Here is a 12694-nt window from a genome sequence, read left to right as displayed (position 1 = left end):
CAGCTGCGCAGCTGTGCAGCTTAGAGGGGACATTGGCCCCCACCCCTTCCATGCAAATATTCTTCTTCCTATCCTGTTTTCCTCATTCTGTTTCATCTGCTGCTTCTCTTTTGTGCTTCTCACCACATTCTCTCAGGGGCTGACAGTCCTTCTCAGCATAACTTTCCCATTGGGCTACCATGCTTTCTTATTCATTGGAGCTTTAGGTTTGGATTTTTAAAAACACCTGTTAGCACAATGCAATTGTATAATGAAAAACATACCAAATACCTTTATTCTTGATTTGCCATGCAGAATCTGTTGCAGCCCCTTAGCTCACAAAAGTTAATTTTGATCTAAGACCCACATTACAGCTCTAAATCAATTTCACCTAACAGTCTGCCTGAACCTGTTTTGAATTATACTCTAAAGAATGTCAGCTTACGAAACAACATGAACCCTTTTCTCTTTCTTTTAGGTTCCAAAAGTTTGGACAAAAAACTTCCTTTCAATCTCCGAAAGAGTAACATCTCCCTAAAAACAGCCAGTCCACACCCACCAGCCCCTTTGGCTCAGGTGGTCTACTTGAAGGACATTGTCTGCTACCTGTCTCTGCTGGAAAGGGGAAGGGCTGAGGATAAGCTGGAGTGTAAGTGCTTGGGAGACTGGGAGACTATCTGTAGTCCTTAAGAACCATGCGCAAAATTATGGGTGCTTTGGTCACAGGTGGCAGAGGTGGAAGGAATATGGGAGGGTTGTGATTTAGAGGAAACCATAAGAGCTTTGAGGTTTATAAGGGAGTACATGTTGAGATTCATATGAGTGTGAATCAAATGTGGGTTCCTCCCAATTCACACCAGTTCTAAAGAACCAGTAATAAAATGCTGGTGATGTTACAGAGCTGGTTCTGTCAGTGCTGGTCCGTGGACATTGCCATCTTTTTGGGGGGAGATTTGATATTTTTAGTTTTTGCTTCTACACATGCTCAGAAGCTGAGCTTGCGGTATTGTGCATGCACCAGCATCTTGTTTTTGGTTCTCTTTTTTGCTATTTTTGCTTGGGTTTTGGCATTACACATGCACGTCCACCCATGTGAAATGAGTGCACAGCCATGCGATGCAGGAGGAAGCAAACCAGCAGTGAGGTAAGTTAGAACCAACCCCTGGTATGAATCGTGAATGAAGCTGCAACTCCTCCCAACTTGACAGTTCAAAAGCTTGCAAATGTGAGTAGATAAATAGGTACCAATTTGGTGGATTCATTAATGAGGACATGAAAGGAGCCCCCAATTGGGACTCCCCTGGACAAAAGTGATGTTACTAGTTAATCCTTTCACCATTTTTTTACAGAAAAAAAAAATTAATGAAGACAATAAATTGTTCATTCATTCGTTTGCAGTTAAACAGGAATAAGAACCTATGGATCCCTATGTGCATTATTAGATTATATCATCAGCTCCAATATGGCCATTGATCAGAGCTCGAAAGAATTATGGTCCACATCAAATATGGACTCAATTTTGATTAAACATCATTTGCTTAATATTCATTGATGTAAGACTGAAATATAGCTCATATTTCTATGATTTTTCCTTGGAGGGGAATTTTCAGGGAGCAAAACATTTGTGAGCAATTTTCAAATGTTTTCAAGTATGAAATCTCAAGTGTTCAGCAGTTCCTTCTCCTGCAATCACATCTATTCCTCCTGGTTTTCTAAAATAACAGCTCATAGGCCACCACAAAAAAAAATTAAATGTGGCATAGGTACTATTTTAATTTATTATTTATTAATCTGAAATGTTCCCTGTGTCCTTCCTGATAAGCGGCTTCTACTATAATTAATCAAAAAGTGTTTAAAGTAGCCTATTTATTATGTGGTAAGAGGATGGGGAAGTCACTGTTTTCTTCTCTAGCTGATATTTTAATAGAAAGGAAAGAAGTTAAAAGGTAACACTACATGTACTTTAAAAGCTGTGTCTTGTAGCATTCTCAGAGCATGTATGTCAGCTGCCAACTTTCAGTTTCGCAGGTGAGGAATTCATGTGCCAGTCATCAGCTCTGATGAAATGCCAGTTCAGTGATGTAATTTCAATTCCTCAGTTAGGGCTTACTTATTTTAAAAGGTATGAGTTTTTTCTCAAATGAGTAGCTCTTTGTTGAGGAGTGGAATAGTAGAATGTATGGGTTCAAATAGCTACAGCCATTGCTCCTACTACAGTTGTGTCGGGAGTGCTGAAGTGCTTCCAGATTAAAAGGATTCAATGATGTCATCACCATTGCCCAGGGGAAGCCCAGTTGGGAGCTCTTTTCTTTCTTTTTAAAAAAATAATCTTTATTAAATATTTAAAATTAAACAAGTAACAATTAATTAACAAGCATAGATTGCATATCATAAGCATACATTTCATCCCTTTACCATTTTCCCTTCTATGTATAATTTATATTAACTAAGTATATTTACAATGCTTTATTCTTATTTAGTTGATGATTACCCTTTTTTGTGTGTTTAGACTAATTCATTGCATTTTTTAAAAACCCTACTTGTCAACCATTCTGTTGACTTTGTGTATTTGACCATCTGCCATTTGGCCACTTTATCTGGTTTGCGGATTGTTGGGCTATATTGTTTGACTTTTGTGTATGTCAAACTATATTCATTATCTTCCGTAGAATATCTATGTATACAGCTGCAAAGGTAATGTAGATTGTTTGGTATTCTATCAATAGGTGGTGTAATATGCCTGTTTTGCAGTTCCCATATGTGGAAGGGCTGCTTGGTTTTGAGTTTTCTTTAATTTTGCTTAATTTTTTTTTTTTGCTTCAAACAGTTGTACCATTTCCCCCAGGCATCGTAAAAGTCAGATTCGTCTTTTTCTTGTAGTTCACCCATCTTGCAGCAACAACTAGGCCTCAAATGTGAGCCTCCCGATCATCATCCCAGAGTCCTAATCTTGTGAGCCATTATGTTCCCACAAGTATTGCTGAAGACCTTTTAAATTAACCCCTTAAAAAATAAACCTAGACCATGATTTGGAAGGGCAGCTCACCTGATGAATTTTAACCCTTTTTACAAAGTCTAAACAGATCTGCTCTTCTCTTATTTACACTTACCCTTTTCCCACATATTAGTATACCTCTCAGTTTTGTTTTCCTCTTTCACTGTATTTTCTTTCTTTTTCTCCTCACCTGACTACCAGCCTTATTTTGGAGTTTGGCTACTTGTTGTGGTTGGCTCTAGCCAGCAGCTCCTGCCCCAAGGAATGTGTAGGTGAATGCAGGGGAAAAATCAACATGTCATAGGCCTGTTTTATTGCCGACAGAGGCAGGTAGTGCAGTTTTCCTCGGACGAAGAAGAAGGTGGGGGTGACTTGGAAGAGGGGGGCTTGGCACACAGCCGAGGCAGCCAATCTCCATTATCATCGGTCGATTCGGATGCGGAAGTCTTGGACCCATGCAGGTGCAGAGTTATGTGTAAAAGAGACCAATTGAGGACATATTACAGGAGATAAAAGAGGCCACCTGTGTTTGGGTGGGGCTCTAGTAATTAGAGCTGCTGATACAAATAGCAGCGTGTTGGCTTGGCCATTGGGGAAGATTATCTGATTGTTGTTCTTCAGGACCATGCCTTGCTGTTTCCGGACTTTGTTGATTTTTCACGCCTTTGAAACCAAAGCAGAGCAAAGTGTATGTGTCTCACTTCGTTGGAAGAAGGAGGGCTGTGACGTTTCTTCACAGCTGCTAGCTAAGTACTTAAGGACTCATTAAGAGAATTGTACAGCCTACAAGGTTGTTTTGGGACGAGTGCTCTTTGCAATACAAAAAGGGTGCTTTGTTTCTTTTGAATTTTCTGATAAAGAGCATTGTTTTGAATTTTCAAATGTGTGTGTGTCTGAAATTTGTACCCTTGAATTTTCGGGAGGCTCATACCAGAGAGCCCAGCAGAACAGCTACTAGTGGGCAGTTGTATGCATATGCATATAGGTATGTGTCTGTGTGTGTGTGTGTGTGTGTGTGCATGGTGTTGTATGAATCCTTTTATTGAAGAAGGGACTTTCCAGATACAAATGAAGTTGGCAGTCTTAGGTGGACGTAATAGAGAAGCTATGCACCACGCAGAAGAGGTTGCCCATTTATAACCTTTTTTTCATCTCCTTCCTTTGTGCTAAACTCTGAGTCATTTGCCATTTAAAACTGCTAGTTTATAAGCCTATTAATACAACAGAGAACAGATTAATTATGATATATCACTGAAAAAAACCCCAATATTATTCTCCCAGTGTTATGTCCTGAGAAGCTGGGAAGTTTTCATTCCACTCCGACCAGGAAATGGAACAGGAAAATTCTGATTGGCTCTTTCCTAAAAGGGCTCCCTATTTTAAACCCCTTTCAAAGGTTGGCAGGGGCTGATGTTTGCTCACTATAACCAATAAAGAGCTGAAGTTTCACTGCCAGTCTCCTGCCTCTTCAGTATCTGAACTCAACACCCAGAATCATCTATGATCTATCTTGGTGTAACGTTTCAAATTGAATTGTTCAGTAGAATTTCTTCAGATATTCCAGCACGGAATCAAAATGTGATGTTGGAAATGCCCTTTAAATTTGATCAAACATTCCTAGTTTGTGGACCAGTGTACCTGTGTATCTGGTTGTGGCAATAAGCAATGATATTGCTTTTCCTGTTTGAAGTGATGTTGAACAAATGTTTTTTCCTTTTTACACTGGACAAAGTTATTCATCTCTATTGGCCTTTTTGGTTCCATTGTTACATATCATTGATTTTATGAACTGAATTGTCAGATATGTAGCAGAGAAAGGAGAAAAATAGCTGTAAAATAAAATAAATAAAATGAAATTTGTTATGTACATGTTACTCTTTGCAAAATATAAACTGTACATAATGTTCCCTTGACTTTTGCGGGTCCGACATTCGCAAAAAGTCTATACCACGGTTTTTCAAAAAATATTATTAAAAAAATACTCCATGTTTTTTTTGCATACCAAGAATTTTCTGGGGCCGCCCGATGTACAATACTGTGCGTTTTAACTCTCCACCACCCCAGCTGTCCTGCTTCTTTAAATAAAAGCTCCGCTTCTGCCCCAGCCTCCCGATCCCTCTCCTTTAATTCTTGGAGCATTGGTACGCTCCACTTGAAGCCGAACCTTGCTGCCGCCTGCCGCTGCCGCAGAGAGTACAACAAAGCCCCCAGCTTGCCGCCCCGTTGCCCCTGCGGGATGTGGGGGTAAGTAAAACCAGGAATGGAGGAGGTAGGGGGAGGAAGGAAGGAAGGAAGGGAGCATCTCTACTTTGCGGAAATTTGACTTTCGCGGGCGGTCTTGGAACGTATCCCCTGCGAAAGTCAAGGGAACACTGTACTTTCGTTAACATTCCTGAAAATTGTAAAAGGCTGCCCTCTAGTGTTATTTGTTAAAGTTTTCCATTAAAGATTAAGAATATATTATTTAAATGTAATAACATGTACAACCCCCCCCCAAACAAATAAAAATCCTTAATCTTGAAGGATTTGACTGAAGCCAATGTAAAAAGTGATTCTAAAGATAGTTTCTTCTAAAAGATCAGTTACATATTTTAAGAATAAACTGTGCGTAATTATAAAGAATTAAATACCATATATAGAGAATATTGATGACAATAAATTTGCCACAAAGACTTATTCTACAATTTGGGAAACAACACTCAAAGATTAAAATTATAGTCTATGCAGCATAAGACACATTCCTCAATTTGAGTCGAATTGGATGACATAATATCCAATCAGCTGGCTGTACTTCAAATATGCCATCTGCTTCTTTGTGGAAATGCATTGGCCTTAAGATGACATGGACTCTGCCATAAATTCACTGGTATTTTTTTATCTACTGATTTGGGTATTCTGTTTACATAACTATATATTAAATCATACGTTAAGCATCTTCAATGCTGCATATAGTACTTCAAGCCCTATATACTGGAACCACACCATATTGGGGAAAACTGGTCTGGTTTATTTTTAATTGAAAATGAAAAAAAACAGGTCTCCAATTTTCAGGAATCATTACCAGATTGCCAACTGCCATAAAAGAGGGGCTGGAGACAATTCTGATTTACTGAATACAATTCATACTGATTCTTAAGGAATATAGATGTGCATATATTAGGGGTGGGCAGCAGGCAGGACAGGATGGAACGCAGTTCCACCAGCAGAAATGAAGATGCATATGCAGCTCCAGCTGATTGGCGGCTGTCACTTCCTGGATTACTGGTCTCGACTCAGCTCTCCTTTTTTCCCCCTGCTGCTGCTGCTGCATCTGTGCTCCTTGCTTTTTTCCTCTTTCCTCCTTCCTGGCCTTGGACGAGCTTCCCTCTCCCCTCCCGCCTGAGATGCAAGGAGAAGGCGTGGGTGGAAGCGGCGCTGGCAGCATTTATGTTTCTGGCAGCACCCATTCACCTAGCTACCCAGCCTGAGGTGGGAGGGTCACCCAGGAAGGAGAGCCCGGGAAATGCGAAGCAAATTGTCACCCCAGCGAGCGACACTGGTAAGGTTGTAAATCGAGGACTTAACAGTTCACTTGAACGATGATGATCATTCAAGCCACTCCCACCTGATCACATGGCCGGCAGGATACTCCTACCCAGTCACATGATCATTAAGCCACACCCACAAAATAAGCCAAACCCGCAGTGTGGCAGTAAACGTTTTGGCTGCCAATTACTGCATATACTACAATTGCAAAAAACTAATTTCCTAACTCTGGTCAGTCAGAAAGTAGAAATATAGCTATATAAAGCCAAATTGCCTCCAAAGTATTCCAGAGTGCCAGCTATTGCTGGGAAGATTTGTTAAGTAGTAATTTAATAATCTAGTTTTACATTAATTGCCATAACATGGGGCAGATGCATGCTCTGGCAGAGTTAGGGTCCAAACCAGTAGTGGTTTCTAAAGCCTGTTGCTACCAGTTCGTATGTGTGCGTGCAATGCTTCTGTACATGTGTAGAGGCATCCCAGGCGATGGGCAGAGTTTCCCACCGCCGCCCCTACCAGTTCACCAACTTGGGCCAAACTGGGAATAACCCACCACTGGTCCTAACCCCCTTACTTTTCACTAAATAGAAAATATTTTTTATCTTGAAACTAAAAGTTGGGACTTGTGACCAGAAAAAGTATCCTTAAAAATTGACTGGCTAGAATTTTCAGGATCACATAGAGTTGGGACCCAAAAATAATTGAAGCAGAAATTAATATTTTTCAATCACTAATTCACTAGGAAGAATACGGAAAAATGTCTAGCTATCTATGTTAACAGGGTGGGCACATGAGACTGCAACAATTGCAGAAAAGCTTGAGGAAGGTGTACAAGTGGCTGGCCCAGTGTGAGTGCAGAGGGATTGGAGAAGGGTACGAGGGTAACTCAGCAAGGAGACTTGTGACCTTGTTTGTTGACTTTCTCATTGATCTTCTAGGAAAGCTGCAGCAGGGAAGGTCCCAAAAGGCAATCACTTGGTCATGGGATTTCTGTAACTGGTCATAAGTGCAAGATGTTTGCCAAATTTATTTTTTATTTTTTATTTAGATTTGTATGCCGCCCCTCTCCGCAGACTTGGGGCGGCTCACAACAAAGTGAAAACAATTTACAACAAATCTAAATTACTGTTTAAAAATATTTAAAAGACCCCATTTTCTAAACACACATACATACAAACATACCATTCATAAATTGTATATGCCCAGGGGAGATGTCTCAGTTCCCCCATGCCTGACGACAAAGGTGGGTCTTAAGGAGCTTAAGAAAGGCAAGGAGGGTAGGGGCAGTTCTAATCTCCAGGGGGAGTTGGTTCCAGAGGGCCGGGGCCGCCACAGAGAAGGCTCTTCCCCTGGGGCCCGCCAACCGACATTGTTTAGTTGACAGGACCCGGAGAAGGCCCACTCTGTGGGACCTAATCGGTCGCTGGGATTCATGCGGCAGCAGGAGGTCTCGGAGATATTCTGGTCCAGTGCCATAAATAAATAAAATAAAATAAATAAGTGCAAGATGTTTGCCAAATGCCCAGATTATGATTACTGACTGCAAAACTGCTGGGCCAGCCAGAATTCTGAGAACTGGTTGTAACTATCATCCATGTAATTTCAAACAGTTACTAAACAAATAGCTATAAGTCAAGGACTTTCTCCAGTAATAGAATTTTGGAAGCCTGTCAAAGTTTCCCTCTGCTCTTGTTTTACCAAATGAAATCACAGTGGGGTAATCTTGGGTTTCCTTCTCACCACTTCCTCTTTTTCGGAGCTCAGCTAATGTTTACTTACCCTCTTTTGAATTCCTTCTCTTTTTTTATGGTTATGCATTTAACTTTGATTATCAAATACAAAGTGTTAACGGAAGTCCTCACTGTGGTCAGCTCAAACCTTGAAGTTGAGGCAGTGGTAGAATGTAAAACCTGACTCACTAGCCCTGTATGGGCACATACACTTATTACATATCTTTGTACATTTGTGTTTTCTTGCAGTTATGTTTCGCCTCTATGATACAGATGGCAATGGCTTGCTGGACAGCTCGGTAAGCTCTTTTTCAAACTAGTCTTTTTCTTTAAAAGTACAGTGATACCTCGTCTTACAAACGCCTCATCATACAAACTTTTTGAGATACAAACCCGGGGCGTTTAAGATTTTTTTGCCTCTTCTTACAAATTATTTTCACCTTACAAACCCACCACCGCCACTGGGATGCCCTGCCTCCGGACTTCTGTTGCCAGCAAAGTGCCCGTTTTTGCGCTGCTGGGATTCCCCTGAGGCTCCCCTCCATGGGAAACCCCACCTCTGGACTTCCGTGTTTTTGTGATGCTGCAGGGGAATCCCAGCAGGGGATCCCAGCAGCGCAAAAATGGGCGCTTCAGTGGCAACGGAAGTCCGGAGGTGGGGTTTCCCAGCGAGGGGAGCCTCAGTGGAATCGCAGCATTGCAAAAACACAGAGGTCCAGAGGACTTCGGTGTTTTTGCAATGCTGCAATTTCACTGATTCTCCCTTCACTGGGAAACCCCACCTCCGGACTTCCGTTGCCAGCGAAGCGCTCGTTTTTGCAATGCTGGGATTCCCCTGCTGGGATTCCCCTGCAGCATCGCAAAAACACAGAAGTCTGGAGGTGGAGTTTCCCATGGAGGGGAGCCTCAGGGGAATCCCAGTAGCACAAAAACTGGTGCTTCGGCTGGCAAAAGGGGTGAATTTTGGGCTTGCACGCATTAATCGCTTTTCCATTGATTCCTATGGGAAACATTGTTTCATCTTGCAAACTTTTCACCTTATGAACCTTGTTCCCGAACCCATTAAGTTTGTAATACAAGGTATCATTGTATAAGAAGTTACGCTTTTCATCAAATGCCTTGGGGCTTTTCTACTGTGATGCCACTACAAAGTATTTAGGTCAAGAGATACGTCAATGAAATCTAGCTGTCTCTGGAAACACATTTCTAGTCTTCAAGTTAGCTACAGCATGGAAACAAGAGCCTTCCAAATTGAGGGATTCTTCATAAAGGAGATTATACTGTACAGGTCTTTTTCAAAGTTGGCAGGCTCTGGTAAATTTAGGTGGTTAATAGCAGCATCAGTTTGGGACTGGGTCTTTAAATTTTCCAAAATTGTCTTGATGTAGTGTAATTCAGTTACCTTGTGGAAAACTTAAATGGAAGGCAATGATATAGGTGTAGCTGTGCTGTGTAATATTACCCTACTGAAAGCTCTTTAGAGTGTTTATTCTTAAAAAGGGGGAAAAAGTAATCTGACATAATTGTGTTAAAGGGGTGGCTCACCTTCCTAAAGATATTTACCTATTTTTTTCTTGCATGCTGATATATATACAAATATATATATTTGTTTTCGTAGATTTTCACGGGTATATGTATGGTAAATTGTTCTGAGTTCGGGTTTTGAGGATCATTCTCTGCCTTACAAGACAAAGGTTGCAGGTTCAAGTCCCAGTGGGTATGGCTAGCTGATGAGGCCAAAATAAGGCCGAAATAGATCTATACTAGTCTCCCTTAATTTTCAAATTCAGCAAAAAAACATATGACATATATATATATATATATATATATATATATATATATATATATATATATATATATATATATAATGAGGACCCGGATTGTGGGGGCAATATGCTGGCTCTGTTAAAAAGTGCTATTGCTAACATGTTGTAAGCCGCCCTGAGACTAAGGAGAAGGGTGGCATAAAAATTGAATGAATGAATGAATGAATGAATGAATAAATAATTGCAATATCCATGTAGTATATCACTCATATTATTGATAAAACATTTACCTTTGTCCCTCTTGTTTCTAAATTCAGGAGCTGGATCGCATTATCAATCAAATGGTACATGTAGCAGAATATCTGGAATGGGACTCCACGGAATTAAGGCCAGTAAGTTATTTTTCCATGTAGAATTGGATTTTTCTTTAAAGTGCTTTGTTCTGCTTTTGAGCATCATTTTGTCCTCTGAGGGCTAAGTAATCTTCTGTGCACAGGCCTCGGAGCTAACCCTTCGACTCAAAAGTCTCTTATTTCTTGGTAAAAATCACACTCTTTATTGATAAAAGCACACACAGTGAAAAGCAGATTTAAATGGCAAGGAAAAGGGAGTTATTTCTCTCTCTGAAACAAAGCATGAACTAAGTTTGGAATACTGTGTTCAGTTCTGGAGACCTCACCTACAAAAAGATATTGACAAAATTGAACATATCCAAAGACGGGCTACAAGAATGGTGGAAGGTCTTAAGCATAAAACGTATCAGGAAAGACTTCATGAACTCAATCTGTATAGTCTGGAGGACAGAAGGAAAAGGGGGGACATGATCGAAACATTTAAATATGTTAAAGGGTTAAATAAGGTCCAGGAGGGAAGTGTTTTTAATAGGAAAGTGAACACAAGAACAAGGGGGTACAATCTAAGGTTAGTTGGGGGAAAGATCAAAAGCAACATGAGAAAATATTATTTCACTGAAAGAGTAGTAGATCCTTGGAACAAACTTCCAGCAGACGTGGTAGATAAATCCACAGTCACTGAATTTAAACATGCCTGGGATAAACATATATCCATCCTAAGATAAAACACAGAAAATAGTATAAGGGCAGACTAGATGGATCATGAGGTCTTTTTCTGCCGTCAGTCTTCTATGTTTCTATGTTTCTATGTAAGTCTGGGAAAGGTGCCAAACTCGGCCTAAATATCCTTGGCCCAGGGTATCCAGAGGGGCCTGGCTCATCCTCCTCAGAATCTGACATGACACAATAATACACAATATTCAATAAACTACCTCTTTTATTTTCCTTTTCAGCAAAGTAAATACAGCAATGGATCACTAGAAACATAGAAACATAGAAGTCTGACGGCAGAAAAAGACCTCATGGTCCATCTAGTCTGCCCTTATACTATTTCCTGTATTTTATCTTACAATGGATATATGTTTATCCCAGGCATGTTTAAATTCAGTTACTTTGGATTTACCAACCACGTCTGCTGGAAGTTTGTTCCAAGGATCTACTACTCTTTCAGTAAAATAATATTTTCTCACGTTGCTTTTGATCTTTCCCCCAACTAACTTCAGATTGTGTCCCCTTGTTCTTGTGTTCACTTTCCTATTAAAAACACTTCCCTCCTGAACCTTATTTAATCCTTTGACATATTTAAATGTTTCGATCATGTCCCCCCTTTTCCTTCTGTCCTCCAGACTATTCAGATTGAGTTCATTAAGTCTTTCCTGATACGTTTTATGTACTACTAATTAAGATTACCATATACAAAAAGTTATACCTTCCTCCTAGAAACATGTTTAGCAACATAGGCCCTGTCCAATTTCCATTGAGATTCTTTTTCATTTTCCCTGGGTAATTCCCCAATGCAGAATACTGGCATTTTTTGTGTGGCAAATGAAAAATGGTGTAATAAAACTTCTCCATGGCCAGTCAGGATTGTTCCGACAAACACTTTAAAAAATCTAGAAAAATATCTACATACTATTTATATATAATCTTATGTAGATTCTGGTTGACATGTTTGCAAAAATTGAGTGTTAAAAGACTCAATTGGATTCATAGAAACAAAAAAAAAAAAACCCTGAGAAGTGAGAAGTATATGCAACTGAAGGATGCCATGACAAGAACTGACAGCCATTTATCACAGCTTGGCAAGGTGGTTGTGTTGCAGTATTTTTTCACCGGAGGACCCCGCTTTCTGCATGAGCGAATTCAAGATGCGATTACGTATGTGCAGCATTTCAGATGTCTGGATATGTTCATTATTTATTTATTTATTTATTTATTTATTTATTCGACTTCTATGCCACCCAATCCTGAAGGACTCAGGGCAACTTAAAACAATAATAAAAATACAATATAAATAGATAAAAAAAGGGATAAAAGAAGTTGAAAAATTTTCCAAAACTAAAAACATTATAAAAGAAAAAACTAAAACATTATAAAAGAAAAACCTAAAACATTATGAAACAAAAAACTAAAACATTATGAAACAAAAACCTAAAACATTATGAAACAAAAAACTAAAACATTATAAAAGAAAAAACTAAAACATTATTTTAAAAAACCTAAAACATTATAAAACAAAAAACTAAAACATTATAAAACAAAAAACTAAAACATTATAAAACAAAAAGCTAAAACATAAAACAAAAAGCTAAAACATTATGAAACAAAAAACTAAAACATTATAAA

General features: G+C 39.4%; 1 protein-coding gene across 3 annotated transcripts in view; it reads left to right on the top strand.

The window, feature by feature from the left end:
- Positions 1-12694, top strand: part of DGKG (diacylglycerol kinase gamma) — a 165049-nt gene that overhangs the window by 69771 nt on the left and 82584 nt on the right. For all 3 annotated transcript variants that reach the window (XM_070753132.1, XM_070753133.1, XM_070753131.1), the window contains 3 exons: positions 458-628; positions 8479-8528; positions 10313-10387. In XM_070753132.1, the coding sequence (XP_070609233.1) occupies positions 458-628; positions 8479-8528; positions 10313-10387 (296 nt within the window). The remainder of the gene's footprint in view (positions 1-457; positions 629-8478; positions 8529-10312; positions 10388-12694) is intronic.

The sequence above is a fragment of the Erythrolamprus reginae genome, chromosome 5 (assembly GCF_031021105.1).
Source record: "Erythrolamprus reginae isolate rEryReg1 chromosome 5, rEryReg1.hap1, whole genome shotgun sequence".
Taxonomy (NCBI): Eukaryota; Metazoa; Chordata; class Lepidosauria; order Squamata; family Dipsadidae; genus Erythrolamprus; species Erythrolamprus reginae.
Note: the sequence above shows the minus strand (reverse complement) of the source record. Positions and strands in the feature narration are given on the sequence as shown.